Source organism: Phalacrocorax aristotelis, chromosome 2 (assembly GCF_949628215.1).
Source record: "Phalacrocorax aristotelis chromosome 2, bGulAri2.1, whole genome shotgun sequence".
NCBI classification, from domain to species: Eukaryota; Metazoa; Chordata; class Aves; order Suliformes; family Phalacrocoracidae; genus Phalacrocorax; species Phalacrocorax aristotelis.
This window is the reverse complement of record NC_134277.1, coordinates 39,595,615-39,617,650: the sequence shown is the minus strand read 5'-3', so window position 1 is coordinate 39,617,650 and position 22,036 is coordinate 39,595,615. Positions and strand designations below refer to the sequence as shown.

Here is a 22,036-nt window from a genome sequence, read left to right as displayed (position 1 = left end):
AACAAGCACTTTTTCCAAACAATGCCTACTTGCCTTGTGGGCATCCAGTGCCAAGCTCTGCTGTGCAGGCCTAAGTGTAAGTTGAGTTGAAAGAGTTATCACAGAAATTTACAGGAAAAATCATCATATATTAGCAAATACAGTAAGGAAGGGGCCTCAAGAAATGCTTTTGAGGTTGCCAAGCACAAGGAAAAATTATAAGCAAGAAGAATCATTCTACACCTATCTTGTCTTCACATCCTTTCCCTAAGCGCTCCTGCTGGCTATTAGGAACAAAGATACTGAACTGAAGCGACTATTGACCTGAACCATATATAGCCATTCTTATATGTTCATATATACTTGTATAATTCATTCTTGTAAAATGCTTGGATGAAGAATATTACATATCTGCACAATATATTAAAATTTTTCAGTCATGCCACATGCAATAGTACAAACTAAGGCTTTCCTACAGTGCTAAAGTTATTCAGGTTAACATTTAATGAACTAGTCAGAACTTAAATGCCTGAATGCTAATCACTATGAATTGGCAGTGTTAAATATAACCTTGACCACAGAACAATCTCATACAACGATTTCAGCATTGTCCTGGCTTAGATTATGGATGGGTGACTCAAGTATGTACAGTTTAGGTGTTAAGTTTTCACTGAATTACTGCCTGTGTATTATTGATACTGATAAAATTATTGATAAAATTGAGTAGAATTTATTATCAGGCTAATTAAAGTGTTCTAAAATAATGCAGTTTCTAGAAAAATAAGCTCCAAAAGGAATTCCACTACCGAAAATTAAGTCACTGGATTAATGTTCAAAATAATATTCTGGTTTTTATCCAAGGATACAGCATGATCCTTTAAAGCTAACTGCTGTGAAACGCATGTGGCATTCTCTTTTCAGTACGAAATAGGAAACTCAGAAAACAGACATTCAAATCCTATTTGGTAACTCAGCATCTTTTTCTTAAGCATGCTTGCCTAGCTGTCGAAAAATTGGAACCTTCTTCTATTGTTCTTAACCTAATAGTTTGAATCTCTTTTATGGCCTTCTTTTCATGTTCACTTTATTTCCTAAGAGCAGTTAGCTGCTTTAGCTTACAGAGGGACTTAACATGTTTCTTTACAAAAGGTCCCAAAATGGCAGAAGAGTTCCAAAAAATGCTATTAAAAATTAAAATTCAAATGCTGTATGATACTCTTGCTATACAGTTTTGGTTCTACATCTAGGAAGTCTAAACCTAACCTGATCTTTGAAGTATGTACTTCTATTAAATTTTAAGATGCAACCAATACTATTTGTAATCAGATCGATAATTTTTATCTTTTTTTTTTTGTAGAATCCTCACCTACCACAGCCTATCAGATCCCTAAACAAAGGCACTCCATTAATTGCTTCGATTTACCAGTAATTCTAATTTTAAAAAAAGGCAAACAATCTACAGACAGAAAGCCAAGCCCAAATTCATCTTTGTGGTAACATTGAGACAATCACAATCACTGGTCATAGCTCCTAGATTACTTAAAATCATAAGATTCCAGGAAAACACAATTTGGCTAAGATACTCCATTTTTTATTTTAAACGTGTATTAAAGTGAAAAGTACTGTATGGTATAGCAGAATATAAAACCCATTTCTTTTGCTGCTACTTAGTGCAATTAATAAATAAAGCTACTGAGTAATAACCCTTCCAGTAGTAATATTAATAAACCAAACCAAGACAATAATTTCCTACTCCACTCCCTCCACTTCTTTTGAGATTTGTGTATTGGCAGCAGGAAATAAATTACTCTTTGCTTTAAGCAACAGATGTTCTCCAATTTTAGAAGCCAATGCTGAGTTAAGGAAAAACAGGACACCGTCCTGACCTAAACCCAGTTCACAGAAGCTCAGAGGAATAGCCTCACAAAACTAGAATCTGTAATGCCGTGGTAAGGGTTGCTTTTTTACAGCAACTACACTACTCTGCCTTGACACTGGAATCATACTAGTTTTGCTCTAAAAGGACAATACTCACCATTTCCATGATAAAAGGTAAAGAATTTTTTTCTTGGAACAGTATTCGTATTATCACTTCCAGGACAGTTATCTTCCACTTAACAACAAACAGGAGATCCTTAAGAATACTTCTAGTTAGGGCCACAAAAGAGGAGTAAAGAAGGTAAAAAAAACCACCCACCCCACCCCCGATCTGGCTTCTACTCTGTTTTGGAGTATTAAGACTAGTTTTAGTTTCAAGAGTTATTAAAAGGAGACTTACTCTTTTTGCACTTAAGAAGTAATAGTACTAACCTGTTGCCACTCTTCAGGCCATATATGAATCCATTTTATTGAATAAGATATTATGGAATATTTTCTTTTTACTGTTGGACCACATTTTCAAGGTCTCATCTATTTCAGATAAAAACTGAAATGATCTGATATGGTATTGTAGGAGCATCTCTCTTATATAAGCAAACAGGCATTAGTTGCATGAAAGCCTGTGCATGCACTCACCTTTAGATAATACAGCAACTCCACTAGCTTTAACAAAATCCCTCCTACAGTTAACATAAATGCATCTTCCATGATCAGGGCTTTGTTATTGCTATTACCTAAACCAACACTGGATCCAGGTGTATCTAATGCAGCAGTCTACTTCTGATTATTAATATCAGCATCTAAAAGAAGTGAACACTTGGTACACTGTTAAAAAAAACCTATGCAATAGAAGAAATAAAATCTCATTGGAAAAAAATAGCTTACTTGTTATATACACTTCGGTTTGTCAGTTTGGCTTTGTACTTCTATTTTTCATCCTAAACAAGTATCATTCTTATGCCTTTCCCATTAAAAACACCCACAGAAAACAAAACAAAAAACTTAGTAAGCTAGCCCAGCCAGAGGTTGGGCTTATCTTGGTGAGACACCCGTAAGCTTCCCCTCTCCCTGAAGCTTTCTGAAATCTATGTCTATTCTAAAAATTTGATAGCCTTGACAAACAGTTATTCAAAACTAATTGCCAAAACCTAGTAAAGGCGTCTTATTACTGTAGCCCAGAAGGGCTTCCAGAAAGGTTTCTTTCTAGAAAGGTCTTGGGAGACTGAACAGACAGCAGGTTGGTTTTCAGCGCAGACAGGAAGAGATGTGATGGCAACAGCTTGCTGTAGAACAGCTATATAGTATTGGTTCATGAAAACATTTGATAGAAAAGCTTCAGCTTGTGTGTCAAAGTGAGTGAAAGCCTCTTCCGCAATACACCACTCTCAAACCTCCACAGACCAAGTGCTAGTTCTTGTCAAAAAGGCAAGGGCAGTGCTGCTACCACACGTACTCAACAACAAGGCCACAAATATTAGTCCCACCTAATCTCTTAACAAAGAGAAAAGCTGCGGTATCCTTCACCCTTTGTCTACAGACGCTCTCCTAAAACAGAGACAGTACAAGAGCTGACCCCGTGAAAGGCAGGAGGGGGAGAGCGCCCAAAGACCCTCAGACGGTGCCGGCTGTGAGAGGGCGGCGGGGGCGGGTGTGGCCTTTCCCCGCCCATTCCCACTCGGGGCTACTTAAGGAGAAGAGCGGTAACCAAGAGAAGCTCCCTTTCTCCGCCCTTAAAAAGAAAAAAAAAAAAAAAAAAGAAAAAAAAAAAGAGGACTATCCAGTGTTTGTTTTCTCAGAAAAGTTCGTATTGTTTTTGTTTTAAAGGCCTCGTTTATTTTTAAGTGTGTGGGCGCTGCCTCAGCTTCGGTGAATGATGGTGAGTGGAGCAGGAGGAACGAAAGGGGAGCCGTGGTCGGCACGGTGGGACGTGGGGTGAGGGGGATGCGCTTGAACGCTGAGCCGTGGGGCGGCTTGTTGCTGGGGGTTGTGGCGGCTTGCTCGGGCCTTCCCGCGGGTAGCAGAGGTGACAGTTGAGCATCAACTTTCCTAGCTTGTTGGGGTGAGGAGCGGGGATGCCCGCGGCTGCGGTGGTGTCGCTGCCCGGGCTGGACTCCTGAGGGTTACTGTCATTTTTAATACCTTGCATGCTTTAAAGCCTTAAGGGGAGGTGAGGGGTTAAGGTCAGGGAGGGAATACACCAATTCAGAAGCCTGGGGTTTGTGTGGAGGAAGCGTCATGGCTCGCAGCCGTCGGCGCCACGGTGTGGTGAGCGCTTCGCGACGGGAGACGTTTCACACCACCACGAGCGGCCATTTTGTGGCGGCCCTGCCACATGGCGCCGCGTCGCCCCGCCGGGTGCTCCCTGCTCTGCGCGTGGTCTGACCGTGCGTCCCCTCCGCCTGCCCCGGCAGCCGGAGCCACGCAGGCGCCGCGGCTCTTCGCCCCGTCGGTCGCCGGTATACGGACCCACCACCGCCTGCCCTTGGGGCTGTGCTGGAACCCTCGCCCTGGGCGTCGGGGGCTTTCAGACGGCTTCCATTGCCCTCGGCGGGGCTCCTCCCCTCGCCCCCAAACGTCTTGAGAAGCGTGAAGCCGCCTTCCCCCGCGCCTCCTCGGGTAACGTGGCCAGTAACTAGGCAGGCGAGGTGCGAAGGCCGCAGGACATAAGGCTGTTGAACGGCGGTGGGGCAGCTGCGCCGCCAGCTCCGTAACATGCTCGCCTAAGGCTCCCCGTTTGTTTTGTTTTTTTCTGGTTTTTTTTTTTCCTGTTTTTTTTTTTTTTTTAACTTGTCTTTAAAAAAAGAGGCCTCGCGTAGTCCGCTGCGGGCTCCATGTGGCCAGTAGGAGCTACTGCCTGAGCTCGCACGTTGCTGCTTCAACATGCAAGTGGCTGGTTTTTCTTCAGGATTTTTTTTGTTTGTTTGAAAAATGGATTTTGCGACTGTAGCCCAGACTCCTCAACAACGTAAAAGTAGGGTATTTAAAAAAAAAAAGTTAAGCTTTGCAGCCGTAGCCGTTAGCGTGCGAGCGTGTTACAGCACTTGAGCGACAGCCCCACCTGCTGCCTAGTGGGAAGAGTGCGTTGTGCTCCCGTAACGGGAGCCATGTTCTCCCTGTAGGTAGGGCGCTGTCATGGTAACCGACTCCAGCGCCCAGAAAGGCTGCCATAGCACGACAGACATCAGGAGTTTTAAATGTTCAAATTTAAAAAATAGTGTTTAATACCTATTTTAAACAAAGCGTGTGTGAGATCAGGAAAAGACAGGGAGAAGCCTGAGAAATCGGGGACTTGCGATTCTGTGGCCAAAAGAAAAGTGAAGGTTTTCCTATCCTAGATATGCATGAGAATGAGTGATGTTTTTAACCCACTTGAGTAGCTAGGTATTTCCACCACCTGGCCCTAACAGTAGTTCTTTTCCACAGTTTTTTGCTGAAAGTCTTAACTAGCCTCGTGACTGCGGTGATCAAGAGGTGAATGTAGTTTCCTGGCATCAAATTACACTTGATGCTTGCTGGAATAATGCAAAGAGCAAAGTGTTGAAATTTACTTTGTGATGAGAGAAAAGAAAAAGAACCTTTTAATTTCAGTAAGCTGAAAAACTTTGAGCTCTAAGCTTACTGACATCTAGAAATTTGATTTCCAAGATACTACATGAGATGGATAGACAAATTAACCCTACTTAGGGTACTACTGAAGCATTGGGTCACTTCAGCTGATGCTATAATTTCAGGGTAGCCAATTCATTAACTTCAGGGTTTTCCGGGTTTTTAAAACATCAGGTGGCTTAGGCTTTGGACGCTGATTCAGCAGCAGTGCGAGGTTTTTTGCCTATACTGTATGTAGAAGTATAATAGTTTACATAATGCTCCATTAGGTAGTAAAATAACAACTACACATTGTGCTGGTAAAATAACTTGGGTTGAGATAGGGCAATACTTAGTTTGAATTGGCAAAAATTTTGCACTGTAGTACTGAAGACTTGAAAAGTAACTTTGAAAGGAGATTTTGTTTCCTGTCTTTGATGTAAGACTTTTCCACTGTGCATATTTCAAAATTGCTGCTTTTCAAGTTCTAAATATGTGTATTAACAGATCTTAAAGCTTACTTTCGATATTGACTAATTTGTCAGAATGCCTAAGTAGCCTGTTTACTCTTTCTTTTAGATATTTAATGTGTAAAAGCATTAAATAAGTGTATTTTCATTGAAAATTGTGTTCTGCATTAGTAGTGTAAGAAATGAACGCTGCACTTCCATGGCAGCCAAGGCCGCCCGACTCGCATACCAGCAATATCTGTACGCCTACCAACTTCCTTGTGCTGGTTCTGGCACTTGTTGGGTGCCTCTGCTGCGAGACTCCTGTTCTAGGTTGCCAGATAATTTATACAGCAAAGTGAATACTTCTCTTTTAGCCTGCTTCACTGGAACAGATCCAGAAAGAAGTGAAGCCAACAGTTAGGTCAGCTCAAGGTTGCTGTGGCATTGCAGTTTCAGATTTCAGTTTAGATGCCCTTTAGCTGGGGGTGCAGCCAAAGAAATGGTCTGTTGCTCACCTCTTGCATCATTTTTGCACTTGCTATTCCCTTATGCTAGCACAGATGTTTACGTAACTGCAGAATGAGCTTGGATCAGAAGTGGACGTGTCTGAGAAGTACTATAAACTTTTTCCTCTGTGAAACATGAGAGATTTCCTTGTGCAGGGATGTCCTGGTACAATAGGAGGGAAGGGGGGAGAACTACCCTCTTTCTGTTTACAGCATGAATGTATAGAAGTAAGCATAGTTTGCTTTTTGCAATTTTCTCATTCCGTTACTGGGTGGCCAGTTTGAAATGAGTACTCGTGGCTCACAGCTGCGGTTTAGTGTTCATTAAAGACGAAAACTCTTACATTTTAAAATTGGATGCTACCTGTTGCAAATTATTAGATTTCAAAGTAGCAGATAACTTTGACTAAATCAAAGCTTGGAATATCTGGAGTAAGGATAATGCCACACCGGTTGAATTGTAAGGAATAGCTTATTAATGTTTTGAAGTGCATTAATATAGAGGGATGAGCAATGCTGAACTGGTCAGAGTAATTCTCACTAGCCAGGCAAAGCATGGCACATAGCTAGAACCATTCATTCAGGAGAGTAGAAGACAAGAGGGGCTAGAGTTTGCGATGCCCATGGTGCTTATGTTGTATTTTAGTTCGTGGAAGTACCTTTGCAAAATGCACTTCAAGCCTTAAGCAGAGTATGGAACACATCTTTGCTAGCATCATTAACAAGAAATGGAATTGCATGTGGTCTGTTCATCTGAACAAAATACTGAATTACTGTTTGTTTAGGGAGCATCGTATCTTCCTCTGCACTGACTGAATCTGTAACTCCTAGGATGTGACGAAATGCTTTGGCACCAAAAGGGTGCACTTGAAGCCTGGGTGTGCAAAGCACATCATGACTGTAGTTGCTCTATAATCTTAGTGTTCTTTGCATTTCTTCTGTACATGCAATGCATGTTTAAGATCCTTCTTTGGTGCAGACAACTCAGAAACAAATTGATAGTCATTCATGTTCCTGTTGTAGTTAAATTGACAACATTTTTTCTGAGAAGGTGAATAGTGTGAATATTCCATCAAGGTCTGATTTCCTGTCTTACAGCGTAACTTGTAGTATAACCCTGTTATCTGTGCTCTAAGGCTGTTTGTAAGCTTACTCGTATCTCAGGTTATTTAAAGCTTTTGACCAGGAAGATGATGGACTTTGTTCTATTGAGTAATCAATTTACAGTAAACAGTATCTTTAAAGAATTCAATTTCTTGCTTAGATCTGAAACGAAATCTGGTAAATTTCTGAAATGAATTATTTTGGCATTCTCAGTGGCTGTCCCATAGTAGCAACACTGGTCATGAGGCTTCATATAGTCAGACTAGGGCTATTTAGAAGTAGCCTAGGTTAGGTCTAGATCTAAATTTTTAAAGCTTCTTATAAAAATTACTTAAATTTTTTTCTGATGAACAGTATTTGCATCAAGTACATCCCTCAACTAACTGGCAAGGTGCTATTGAAATTCATTGACCCATGCTATATCTAGATGCAGGCATTCTAGTATCTTAAAATGTACTATAATAATTTAACTGAAATATGTACTCTGTTTAAATTTTTCAGTCTGCAAACGTGGAGGCCCAGTGTGCCGGTGTCTCAGAGGATAATACCTGTTTGCCAACAACCAGTCAAGGATATGTTTTACCAGAAGGAAAAATCATGCCAAACACAGTCTTTGTTGGTGGAATTGATATAAGGGTATTTATATACTTTTAATTGTTCAAGACGGATATAGGGCACTTCAGTGGGAAGGAAATGGGAATTCACTCCTGGGTGTGTTTTTTTTTGATGTGTGTCATTACCAGTCTCAAGGTATTGCAGTGTCATGAGAGAATTTTGGAACATGTAACTAACTAGTTCATATGGTAGTAGAAGATGAATTTTAAAAAACAGTACTGCCTGCTTTAAATCAGTTTTAAACAGTCGAATGTGTTTGAAGAAGTTTAAGATTGTTTCTTTTAGATGAATGAAGCAGAAATTCGGAGTTTCTTCGAACGATATGGTACTGTGAAAGAGGTGAAAATAATCACCGACAGGACTGGTGTTTCCAAAGGGTGAGTAGAACATGAATAGTTGTTCTCAGTTGCTGCTTATGTGGACGTAATTCTGTCATAGATGATATGAGCAGCTACGTGGTAACACGCTTGATGTGCTTAAGCCTTAACACTAGCTGCAGTTTTCTCTTGTGGTGAATTAACACCGAAACCTGTATATCTAGATTGTTCTTAAATCTGTAAAGTCTTACAAAGAGCCTGATTGTTCTGACTTGAATCAATCTGTTCAAGGAAAAGGGGGTTATCGTCACTTAACCAGTGGAAATAAAGCTTGAAAATTCTGATACTTATGCGGACGGCTCTTTCATTAGACACTTCTGATGGCTAGAGTAGTTAACCTGCAGAGAGTTCCGGATTGTGAAGAGGACGGGTAAATGTTTTCCTCAGGGCAGTGAGGCTGTACCTCCTGACACTCAAGGATAAGCTACAGAGAAAACAACCAGACTCATTTGGGTGAAGAGTTGAAACTAAGTGACAAAGTTGAAGCAAGGGAAATTCCTGTTGGATATATAGAAAAACTCTGAATTGTCTATGGTGAAACAAATAAGGATATGTAGGACCTTAGCTTGTTGAGTTCTGGGGAAGCTCTCTGTTTTGAAGTCATCCCTGCTTTGAGGAGGTGGCCTCTGGAGGTTCCTTCCAGCCCAGTTTTTTTCTAAGATTCTATGAGCAGATTCTAAAATGTAATGTTTTGGGTTTTTTTTCCTCAGACATATGTGGTAATGCATGAGCTAGAAATCTGGCTTATTTCCTCATATACTTTGCCCATCTTCATGGTGAATTCTGATGTGCAGTGAGCCAGTGTTTGTTCTGAGCATTGATAATGAATTGGCATATTCCATTGATTGACACAACTGTCTCTATAATGCTCTGAAATTATCTTCATTTTATAGATTAGGTAAGCTGTGGGGGCAGTGAAGTAAATTGAAAAACCTCTTCAAGGATCACATCCCCCACTGGTGTTGCTAATACCTGCTGTCATCCAAACCTCTGTAGCGAATACAAAATTTGATGATAATTCAGATCTTAATATTTAAGGTTTTGTGCTTTTTCACTTTCTTAGTTAGTAATATCAACAATAGTGTTCATTTTGAGTAGCTGAAATGGAAGAACAGCCCTTACATCTATGTCATACTATTCTAGAATTTGGCATTCAATTCCTTTCATCTGGCCCAGTAATATATGCTGCCAGTTAGCAGTAAATACATTTTCTTGCAGAATTATAAATTAATGTCCTACTTGATATTTCTGGCATATATGCTGTTAACTGGTCTGTTCAAAATAATTTAGCTAACAAACAAATCAATCTAGTTATTGAATGACCTGTTTTTTCTTTTCAGGTATGGATTTGTCTCTTTCCTGGACAATGTGGATGTTCAAAAAATAGTAGAAGTAAGCTCTTTGTTTAAATTATCTGAACAAGTTGGTATATAAAGGCTGAAGACAAGTTCAGGGGAAACCAAGTCATGTACCCTGTAGAGAAATTGGGACAAGGAAAGTCTATGACTGCCCAGAAAGTAAACTTGCTAAAATATCCACTGGTGGTAAATCTTTGTGTATTTACTGAAGTGAGAAACAAAATCAGTTTTAGCCTTGGTGTGCTTGAACGCCTCTTGTTGTATTTCTTTCTCATTCATGTTCATGCTTGAAAGTCTCACATATGTTTTTGGCTGCTTGCTTTCTGTATTGGATGATTGTCACAGAACCCGTGTGCGCTTATGGGAGATACAAAGACCTGTCAGTGTATTATTGGAAAAACAGTAACATAGAAGACACATTAGTTTTTTTACTTAAGTCTTGGCAGTTGAAGTAGTGTTTCTGTCTTGCACTATTTGTGCATTTGGATGTTACCTGGATAGCAGGTATTTTTTTAAGCTTCCTTGACTATAGAATGCGACTGTTCGCATGTCATGGTTTTTTGTAGTTCACACAGGAGATAAAGGGGTAGAACTGTTACAGCCATTCTGCTCTTAGATTTCAGTATCAGAGAAATTTTAAATGTCAATGCTTACAACCAAATCTGTTGTTTGGTTTTGATAGACTTCGGCAGGTCACAAACCACCGAAAGTTCTTTGTTTTCCCTCTTTCTCCCAAAACCGAGTGCAATAACTGAAAACAAACATACATTGAAATATTTCCATCTCTGAAGTCTTTGCCTCGCAAAACTCCCATGTCTCTGGAGGATGAACAGTCTCTCATCTCTCAACAAAGCAGAGAGCAGTGACACGCCAGCAGCTGATTCTTGATTCTCACCAAAAGACTTCAAAAGCTTGCTGTTCTTTGACTTTCATGGTATGCTGACAAAAATACTGCTGTACTGAGCAACAGACTTTGAGAAGACTTTTTTACCATGGGTTACATTTATTGTAGTAGATCAGTGTGGAATGCTTGCTCTGAGGCAACAATCTCTGTAGAGACCTCTTGAGTAGCATTGCTGTTTGAGCCATGCACCTTGCTGATTTTGTGTCTGCATTTCTTCAAAACTAAAAGCGCTCAGTGTATCTCTGTTAATATAGTACTCACTGATATGCCTTTGTATACCAGAGGTCCTGGAAAGCCCAGAGGTGGTGGATTTTCTTTTCAGTGCAAGTTTCAGGTGTAAAGGCAGTACAAATTACTGCCTTGTCAGGAGGAAGCATGTCCAGATAGAAATCAGTTTAAGAAGCTGTTGGTTTCTGGAAGGGATAGAAAAGGGAAGGAATGAACATCTACATTTTAGAACTCAAGTCATAAGCGGAGATTGCATCAGAAAAAACCATTTCAGGCATTCATCTGTACTGAGTAGTCAGTGTTTTACGTAAATGAACAAGATGGAGCCTCTCGATGGGTAGAATCACTGTAGGTACCTGTGTTTATCTGCCTAGCTCTGCAGCTTTGTGCAACCTGGAATTATTTCTTTTGATGTAGGTCTGATTCAATTTGTAACAGAACTCTGGTGCAGAGTGAAGCTGTTTGCAGTTCAGAACAGAAAGCTGCCTTCTGCTTTGAGGGGAGGTCTGTCTTCCAAGATCTCTTGTTGCTCAGGTGGAAAAGGTGGTTGCATTGTTCTGGGTGCAACAGGATTGCAGGATCAATTTTTTAAAAAAAGCAAAAAACCAAAAAACAACCCCCCAAAAAACCCAAACAAACTCTGAAAAAACTTGTGAAACTGGTCAGGGTGTTTTTCACCTTTTTTCCACCTACATCTTTGTTCTATTTTTATCAGTATGAGGACGTGATCAAATAAGATTTTTTTTTTTAATATATCACTATTACTCTGCTTCTTTTGCTTATTTTTACAATCAACAGTTAAGTTGCTGTTACCTGTTCAAAGAACTTTCTTTAGCAGAAATAGGAGAAGCTGCTTAATGAGGTGTCTTAAAATTGCAATCTGCATATTCTCTGCTGAAGCAGGCAGGTTGTTAGTGTTGCATGAGACAGAGAATCTAGATAAACTATGTATCTGCATCTAATACTGATTTTAATACTTGGTACTAGATTTGTGTTAATTAGGGTAAACAAAACCTTTCATTTCTGATTTGTAAAAGCAATTCTAAACTCTGATGTAGCCCTCAGCTGTAACAGAATGCATGCTTTTAGGTAGTGTCACGTGTGCTATTCACAAGTAGTTAAACATGTTTCTGGTCACTGTCTTGGCAGAGAATGTGAGATCAGACCCAAAGATGAATTTTCTGGTGGGAGTTTTGTGTGGAGAAGTTCCTCTGTACCTCAGTAAACATTAATCTGCTTAAATCCATGTATTACAGCAACCTTACTGCAGATCTAAACTGTGATCTTGTAGAGAAGAAAATCTTACAGGCCGCCTTCTACAGTCAGTTCAAATAGACCTTGAAGTTAAGGATGTTGTGGTGCCGTTTCAGGCTACATCCGTCAGTGAATGTTCTAGTCTTCAAACTAAGCAATTTTGCTGAAGAACAGAGTTCAACTTCTGCAGGGAGGGAGGGTGCTTGAAATTCTTCCTGTGCCTTTGTTATGGCCCCAGACACTGTGCTGGCAAAGCAGTACTCAATCATTGATCACTGAAAGTCTGAAATATCCTGCCCTCTGTGTGAACTAGCGTTTCGGCAGTAATTGCAGAATGAGAATCTACATGTGTCTTGGGCATTTGCTGACTACTGAGGAGGGTTTTCACCCTGTTTTGCAAGTCTTCCAGATGTTTATATTCCTGAGTTTGGGTATTTGAGGCACATGTGAACTATACTTCAGTTTAATATTAGGTAGACAACTTCTAACATGTTACATGAAACTGGTTAGCAAGTTTGTGGGAAGGAAGGTAAGTGGTGATATGAATAGGGTTTCAAGGGAACCTAGACTATGGTCACTCTACATCAGTATCCTTAACTGAGGCAAGAATAGTTTAAATCTGTGTGTATAAACCCAGAAGGCTGACAGTCACAAATATGTGGTTGCAAACTGCTAGTAGTGCATGTTGCTATTAAGGCAAGTGATATATATAATAGGCTTGGAGATTTGGTAAGTAGGCAAATGGATGTGCTGAGAGCATTATAGGAAATTAAAGGTAAAAGGCATAAGGTGTTGAGGTGGAAGATGAGAATGGAGGCTGTTGAGCCTGTACGTGAGTTGATGATACTGTGGTGTAGAAGCAGAATACAGACATCTTAAAATCAAACAAACCAAGCACTTCACTGATTCTGCAACTTTACCGAATAACCTGTCTTTCAGTCACAAATCAACTTCCACGGCAAAAAGCTAAAACTGGGACCAGCAATTAGAAAGCAACAAAACTTGTGTAAGTATATAAAACAAAATCTGTTCATATTACAAGTATATATTACAAATTTGTTTTTTTTCTTAATTATATGTTAACATCGCTGTAAATGTTTTTATCTGATGCAATATGTATATTACAATTAAACTTTGGTTCTGAGTTTTATGACCTCACTACTAGTGTGATGTATGGTTTTGATAATAAAACTCAGGTTGGTAGCACGGTACAAGACAGTGTTGAGTTAAATTTAAGAGTCAAAACGCTTGGGGTTTTTTGCAGCTTGAATTCAGATTACTAATGAAATGCATGTGAAACTATCTTAATACTTTATTTTTCTTTGGTTTAAAACAAGGTTCTTATGTGCATCCCAGACCATTAGTCTTCAATCCTCCTGTGCCACAGTTCCATAGTGTATGGGGTCATCAAAATACAGAGACATATGTGCAGCCTCCAGCTGTAATGAGCCCAGTAACACAGTATGTTCAGGTAAGGTTGTTCATGCCACTGATCTTGAATCATAATTAAATATTTTTGAAGGTGCAAGCATGTACAGCTTCAGGAATATCTGTTTTGATTCCAGTCTTATTTTACACACTTGCTTTCATATTACATTTCCCCAGTAAGAAGTGCCTGACTTCAAACCACTTCAAAAGAAGACTAACAACCTTGGAAAAGTTTATTCAGTGATGTGCTCTCTTTATAAAGCAAAAGACAGGGAGATGCTTTTTATTCTGAGAATGAGAAAACTGTTGAAGGTGGAGCTAAGATTTAATTATGTAACTGTTCTTAAGTGATCTTGTTACTTGTCACAGATACACTTCACAAATCAAATGCATATGGATATTTAATGTACTGCTGCCCTGGCTCAGAATAAACCACAAAATTTAAAACGCATTTTTTAAAACAAGTATTGAACCAGAAGTTGGCTGTAGTACTTCTTTCTTTTGTTTTTTCTCCCCTCCTAGCCAAGCAGATTCTTCTTTCTGAACTGCAGTTGTGTCTTTTTAAGAACACTGTGTTATGGCATCTGCCATTAATAGCTGTGACCAGTACAGAATGCCTACAGGACATCACCTTATTGGTACTTCAGATAAACATTCTTAGTGAGGTGGAGGCAGAGTACTTCTGGCCTTGTTAAAAGTCCTGTCCTGTGAATAGGAGGCTATCCAGATAATGGTCTCTTCCTGTATTAACCCTGTACGATATGGATATACAACAGGGCGATATCAATTGCAAACTGATCCTGTTTTGTACGTTTTCTTAAGCAAATGAATATGAGCAAACTGCCGTGACTCTCAGAAATACTTTTTTGAAGGCGGAGTTTGTAGTACTCCTGCTAATTCTCTAAGTTTATTGGGAGGGTGAAATAGTGTATGAGGAACTAATTCTCTTAAATGCTGGAATGTGCCTTTAACTAGCTCTGAAGGAGCTGAGAAGGTTCCAGGTTAACATTGCATTAAAATAACTTGCAGTGAAATAGTTCTGGGAAATTGTCTGAACTGTAATACTTAGATGCCTTTGGCTCCAAGAAGCTCTTCTTCAGGCTGTAGTCCATTATTTCGTGGTAGTTGGTCTGTTCTCAGTCTAGTTTAGAAAGTTTGAGGTGAGTTGTGCTTCTGAAATTACTTAAAAGATCATCTAAAAGCTCCATGTCTGCTTGTAGCTATGTAATACGCTAAAGAATCCCACTTCCTTGAGATTTTTAGTGTCTTAAGTGCTGAAGCCCCACGGGAAATCTGTTAAGGGTTGCTTTTAAATAACACAGCTAGTCTGAAACAGAAATTGAAGTAACAAAGTGACTACATATTTCTGAAAATGTGCTCCAGGCTTTACAGACACCTCTACAAATATCATCCTTTTACCTTGCTTCAAACTTGCATTTTAAAAAAAGCTTTATTTTGCAGACATATCCATACAGTTCACCAGCTTTATTGATACAGCAGCAAGTTCCTGTAGGATACCAGCCAGCCTACAACTATCAGGTGTGTAGTTCCTTAGTAGCAGAAAGGCTGTTTGATACTTGGTAAAGCTTGAATGGAATGAAGGGTGTTAACGGGAGTCTGATCTTTCTGTGTTTCTATTCCCCTACAGCTCCTACTTCACAGAAATCAGAAGTAAAAACAAAATTAGTGATATTTTTATTCTAATGCAACAAAACTATTGAGTAACTTAGCATACTCTTTTTTTAGTTTGTTCTTAAATATGCAATGATAAAGCAACTTCCAAATTAGCAAAAAGTACATGGATCAGCAGTACTCTTCTTGTGGGAAGGAGCTTTACATTGGTACATGCTGTAGTGTGGGTAGTTGATGTCAGGTACTTAAAACAGAATCACTGAGTCTTATCAGCATCTGTAAATACGGGATGTATATAGAGGGGATGTGCTTTTGAGCTTCAAAGATGTCTGGAAAGGCACTTAGCTGATTATGACTTTTGGCCTTGTGAAATGTGTGGGTAAGTACTGTTATTGAAACTAAACTAGAAGTAGTTTAGTAACTGGAAGTAACTAGAGGTTTGAGATGTTTTCAGCGTGGATGCTGTGATTCCCCTTGTTTTCCCAATCTTTGGAAATCTTATTTTTAAATTTTTTTTAAAACCTGGAATGAGAAGAGGAAGGAGGTAGTTGAATTTGTGGTAGGGATGACCTTGTGCTAAATGCTATGTGAGTTATAAGTGCAAAAGCTATCTTCCTGGACAAAATACTGTAAACTACTGTTTAATGAAAAATCCAGACATGAAACATTATAAATGGTGGCTCTTAAAGAGCAGTTGCTTGTCTGTGTTGGAAATAAATGAATAAAAGGTGGTTCTTGTCCAATTCTTGTTTAAGGTTCAACCACAATGGCTTGCTGGGGAGCAAAGAAATTATGTTATGCCTCCGGTAAGTCTACAAAGTTAAACTTCCAGAATGTTATTTTCTCAATTAGCACACTGTTGTGACACCTTGATAGATTACATACAGATCCAGTCAAAGTAAGTATCTGATCTATAGAAATCTGTAGCTGCTGACAGAGTAGGTAGTTGCTTAAGAATTCCTACTGATGTACTTTTTTAGGAGCTGCCTGTTTTATGATGTTATGCATTGTGTTCTGGTCACAGAATTCTGGAACTTAAACATGAACAGAATTGGTTTTTTTAATGAAAAATGGAAGGGAAGATAACTGATTACCTGATGCACAATCCTGACTTACAAGTTCTGTATGATATGACTGATTATTGTTCCATTTTTTTTAAATGTAGAAACTCTCAAAATAATCTGCTTTGCAAATACTTGAGGTTTTTTGCCTCTTTTCAATAGCTTACTAAAATAATTTGCCAGACTGCTACAGACTGTAGATGGTGCTGATGACTTTTAAAGAAATGACTTGGTTTCTCTGACTTTACAGAAGTAAGACCCACGAGAGGGAATATATTTAAGTGTTGAAACTTAAATTTGGATCTTAGGCATATCTATGGTTTTTTGTGTATAATCTTGTATTTATTGAGTAAAGTTTATATTAAGTGCTTAAAAGCTGTAATATTTCATTTTCTTCTGAATGGTATTCTTTCAAGCTATTTCCCAGCAGACGTCTATAGAATGTGTGGAAAGTAAGTGGGTAAAAATGAAGAAAATGGAACTTTATGCATATATATTGCAGCCTGCAGACATTTGACGATACTGTCTCTCATCATATTAGCAGAATGCTTAATTCCTGCTCATTTCCAATTGTGTACAAAGCTTTAGTTTTAGCTTCTCAGCAGAGAAGCAGCCCTTTCTCTTTTCATGGAAAGTCTGTATTAGTGAGAATTACCTTTACTTTAACGGGGGAAGAAAGCAACTCAAGAGTTCAGAAGTCACTGAAATACTGAGGACCCTGTTGGCTTGAAATAATTCACTTAATTCAGTCAAACAATTTTTGTTGAACATCCACAAACATGATATGGCCGCAGTATCACTTAACAACTAAATGGTAGCAAGCCAAAGAGATTTTAGAGTAGTTGTGCATGCTGGTTTTTGTGAGACATTTTAAGCTTGATTATATGAGCAGACAACTCTTCTAGAACTTAGTTAATCAACTTGAAATATCATTCTTGACAGACGGAAAAGAGGGTAGGCACAGAAGGAGATAGGAAACTTCATCCTTCAGCCTACTGCTTTATACCTACCTGTCTGGTGAATAATCACAATTTCAATTCATAAATTGAATGCACCAGTTGTGATGAGGTCAGATCTGATACACTTTTTTATAGTTAGGGATGGTGCTCGGAAAGGAATATTCTGCTAACATTGTAGGCTTCTGTATCTCCCAATATCGTCAGCTTGAAATTACAGTTTTGGTGTTCAAGGGCTTTTGGGAGCATCAGGTGGTACACAGTGTGGTTGCTGTATGTAATCACAAATAACATCCTTAAGAATGTTGTTGCAAGAAACTGAAAACTACTGTCAAGTCTGGGAAAATCTGACTACTTTGTGGGGGTATGGGGGTGTGTGGAAAGTTTTGCCTCTGAAAAGTAAGGATGCTTTACACTGTCAGTTGGTAAAATTGGCTGTAAGAAGTGGCTAATCCTCTCTGGAAGCATCTGGAAGGATGTTTCAGTAAGGAGTAACTGTTTTATCAGCTTCTTTGCTATTGTCATTAAACTCTGAACTGGGCTGCCAATTGCAACACTGCACTGTAAGCAGGCTGAAGTGCGGAGAGTTTTTTAAAAAGCTGTAAAATGGTTTGTGCTTTTCTAGGCTTTCCTACATCTTAAATTAGTATATTGGCATGAAGGAAGCTTCAAACAAGAAGGAACTGTATAAAGAAAAGCCGCTTCTTGGAAGGGCAGTGGTAGTAGGCGTTTTGCTTCCCCTTCTTTGATTTTAGTGCTTAATCTCTTGAAGCTACCTGCTGGTTGTCTTGAATTCTCAGTGAACACCTTTATTTGCTCAATGTGCTACACTTGATGGCAAGACCTATATATGGAGGAGGTAGTTTGAGGAGCTAACTCTTAAGAGTGATTACAGTGAGGAGAAAAGACATGTATTAGAGCATATCCTTTTTGGAAGGAAGTAGAACTGTCTTAACAGAACAGGAAACAGTATTTCCCCCACTGGTGAAACTTCATCAAAAGTGTGAAGATAAAGTTGGCATAGCTTACCGATAGGAGGACCAATGACAACACAACTGCACGTGTCTTCCCAGTGTTACTGAAACATTGCAATGTCTAAAAAAAACTCTACAGGTTTATACTTCAGTAAGCTATCACTGCACTGAGGATCCAGAATTCATACAGACAGAATGTGCTGTTCCAGAGCCCATGCAGTCGTCTACTAACAGTCCTCAAAAGGTAAGTGCTTTCTCAAACTTTTTTGTTATAAATCCTATTCCCAGAAACTTGCATGTGAGGATTATTTGAAGAGGTGAAGAGGGGCTCTGACCAGTATCCTAGAAATAAGTTATAGTTGCCACTTTAGCCAGATGCTCAATCCACTGTATCTGATTTCTCTGTACAACTTCAGGAGCCTCATGTGTTTCATTGAAACTGTTAGTGCTTGTCAATAGTGCTGAGGGCTGTATAAAATATGCGTTCTACTTCCTTAAGTAAAACAGTATTTTTAAGTGACAAGGTGGCTTTACCTAATCTGCTGAGAACCACAGGGGAAATTGTAGGTACCAGAAAAGAAGGTTAGGTAGCATCGCCGTCTGTCTTAGGCAGATCTGTTTTAAGCTTCAAACACCTGAATCGGTAATGTTTTACTCCCTTCTTCACTTTTGTGGAAGGTGACCCCAGTTTGGCCAACAGTTGGCTCTGAATTCAGTTTTCTAAAGGAGACATTTTTCAGCTGTCAGCCTATTCCACAACTGAACTGGTATGTCACTGGTCAGAACTGTTATGTTGTAAGTAACATCTAAGGGTGCTAATGAGTTACTAAGATGAAAGATTAAAAAGACAGTTCAGGAAGTGTAAGGCAGCTGAGAGGAATCCTGAATGTAAAGTAAACCCTGTGACACACCCATATTGCTAATAGTGGGCTAACTAAGAAAATAAGTATTGTTAAAGGTGGACCTATAACTGTATTTCAGAAGTCTGTGGACAGGAGCATACAAACAGTAGTATCCTGTCTGTTTAATCCTGAGAACCGTCTGAGAAACACCTTTGTATCACAAGAAGACTACTTTAAGGTATGTAGTGAAAGCAAAATTAAATCCCTAGAACACAGCTGCCTTTCAACTTGTTCACCAACAGGGTACTATACTATAAAGTTGAAAGGATTAATAACTGGAATGCCATTTGAATTTTTTCATTCTTGTATTTGTGCTGAGATCTATAGGTTTGGTTGAGTCTCAGCTGCTTAATGCTGGAAACAAGTCCTGAAATTGGATTCAGTGGTTTTAATAAAAGGTGCATTAAAAAAAATTGCTGAACTCATGGACAGTTAGAGCATAAGACTGGCTAATCATTTCTCAATGACAAATTGTTGAAAGGGCAGTGGGTTACTCCCTAGTTTGGGTAGAGGACGTTGAGTTTGAGCCTTGACAGTCATGACACCAGTTAAGTACCCGCTGCAGATCATGACTCTCTGTACTTTGCGTAAAATGTCAACGCTTTAACCAATAAACCAGGTTGGTCACTGGTCATTGTAGTTTTGCTGTATGTGTTTGGTCTTCGTAGAATTGCAGTTTCTGAGTACATTCCAAGTGGTGTTTTAATTTATCTTGTTTATTAATGTTATATTTAACACTTGTCTGCCCTTTTAAAGAAGCGAAGTGATGTGAACTGGGCACAAGTACTCTGAAGCAGGAATACGGAAGTTGTATTTACTGGTTTTGGAGTGGGGTGGATAGAGAACAATGTTTTGAGATACTTTTCATGAAACTTCAGTTGCTTTATTGTGATTATTATCTAGAAAATTTTTTTCCTGTTTTTTCTCCTATCTCATTCCAGGAGAGGAAGGCGCATCACTTCAGAAAAGGAAGAGCAGTACTCAAAAGTGTTTGATCAACAAAGACTTTAAAGTATCTAAACTCATTGGCTTGATGTTACTCCAGTTCAGTTTAAAAATATATGTGGTGTATAACCTTTTTCAAAGAGTTGCTTCAAGTTGAAGTTTGTGTTCCTATTCTCTCTGTTCCAATACAGTTGTTTTTGCTTGAGTAGTTTGAAGTTTAAGGTTGTAAGAGTTGATGAACTTCCAGGGTTTATTAACTGTTTTCATGCTTCCCCTGGAAACCCTTTAAAATTCCAGTTAGTTATATGGGAAAAACACTGTTGGTCTGTTTGGTGCATGTGGATTTTCTTCTGAGCTTTAAGGTACAGTTTGCATGTTACACATAAGTTTTTCTTAAACCACTGTTTAAGTGACTAATACTGACTAGTTACCTTTTGCAGTTTAAAAATGGAAGCAGTTATTTGCCCAAGACGTCATGTTTTAAAACTGAGCTCTTAATCAGTGGAACAGAAGACGTCAAGTGGTAACTCAACTGAAGCCCTTTAAGTCCTGGTTGTCTTTAGACTACGTAATCAATGTGGTTATGTTCATTAATGACAGTTTATGTACCTGCAGTCTTGAGCATCACTATTAGTTTTGGGAAAGTAATTAAGACAATCTTAAAATTCCTATATGTAAAAGATGCAAGAATGTAATTAGCTGTATTGGCTACTCAGTAGAGTATGCTTTTTTACTTGAAAAATTTTAGCAAAACCTGTATGTTAAAATTGTGAGAAATACTGCATTTAAAATATGCCTTTGTTATGTAATGCACAGTTAATCAAAGTATATCTGTACGCCTATTTTAATAATTATGTAGATTTTAGTTGTGTGTTTTTGAAACAATTAAAATAAAATTTTTATTTTCGCTTGGCTTCCCAAACTTCTGGTGATGTGCTAATACTAGAGTTAACTTTAAGCTACCTTGAGAAAGACATACAGTATAATAAAGATTTGTTGAAGCTATTGAAGATTTATTACCTTATATGAGAATTCCACTTACTATAAATTTGTAGTAACAATACTTCATTTTGTAGTAGTTTTTAGCTGCAGTTTTGAAAGTAGAACTCTGAGAACTGTATTTAGTCTTGTATGTATGTTGAGTCCTAGTCCGCTTTTCTCCTTCTCCCAGCACCTCAGTCTCTCCAGCCTAAAAGGAAATTACACCTGTCCTGCTGAGGATGTATACATGCGTTTGAATAGGACTGCATGTTCTGCTTCAAGTTTCCAGAAGGTTTGGAAGTAGTGATGGCTAGGAAGAGACTTAGCCAGAAGTAGATGTTGGTGTCATCTGACAAAGAAACTAAGTTGCTGCAGACCTAGACATTTAAGGGGGAATATGGCTGCAGCATGAAAAATGTCCAAGGACTGCTTCTCAGGAGTGTTATGGATGGAATTTTATTAACAAGGGGGGTGGGAAGAGGGAAATAGAAATTATTTTTGGGTTTGGAGCCACTTTATGCAGAATTGTACCAATGTTCTGATAGCATAAATTGATATGAAAAAGCAGATCTGTAAATCTCTTCTCTGCTCACTGGTCCACGTCACTAAAGATGCCGTCGTAAGTGTTCCCATAATATCAATTTGAGATATAATCAATTTGATTATACTTCACTTCTGTGTTACCAGCATCTTTATAAGTGGTTTTTAATCTTAGTTGAACTAAATTTAAGTAAATCTAGAGTCTTCTGAATATCGGGACCCTTTCCTTTGCAACTACTCGGGCTGTTAAAGCTGTGATGGCAGTTTATTGATAAAGGTAATTGTTTCTTTGCAAATGCACATTTCATTTTGGCTTAATGTTCTAGTTGGCTTGATTGCCCTGGGATGTATTTGAGGCTTTATGCTGTAGCTATAAG

The 22,036-nt window shown here is 38.9% G+C and overlaps 1 protein-coding gene across 1 annotated transcript; it reads left to right on the top strand.

Moving 5' to 3' along the window:
- The first annotated feature begins 3,496 nt into the window (after positions 1-3,496).
- DAZL (deleted in azoospermia like) lies at positions 3,497-21,054 on the top strand. The gene is made up of 11 exons (XM_075086122.1): positions 3,497-3,733; positions 8,006-8,140; positions 8,405-8,496; positions 9,837-9,888; positions 13,180-13,246; positions 13,578-13,711; positions 15,130-15,207; positions 16,056-16,106; positions 18,431-18,535; positions 19,273-19,371; positions 20,135-21,054. Exons 1-11 carry the CDS (start codon positions 3,728-3,730, stop codon positions 20,186-20,188), a joined length of 873 nt encoding a protein of 290 aa, XP_074942223.1. The 5' UTR covers positions 3,497-3,727; the 3' UTR covers positions 20,189-21,054.
- Positions 21,055-22,036: the final 982 nt, after the last annotated feature.

What these genes read in the sequence shown, in the direction of transcription:
- DAZL (XM_075086122.1), top strand. An exon ending in CAGTAACACAGTATGTTCAG is followed by an intron (nt 13,712 to 15,129) that starts GTAAGGTTGTTC and finishes TTTATTTTGCAG; the next exon opens with ACATATCCATACAGTTCACC. An exon ending in CACAAGAAGACTACTTTAAG is followed by an intron (nt 19,372 to 20,134) that starts GTATGTAGTGAA and finishes ATCTCATTCCAG; the next exon opens with GAGAGGAAGGCGCATCACTT.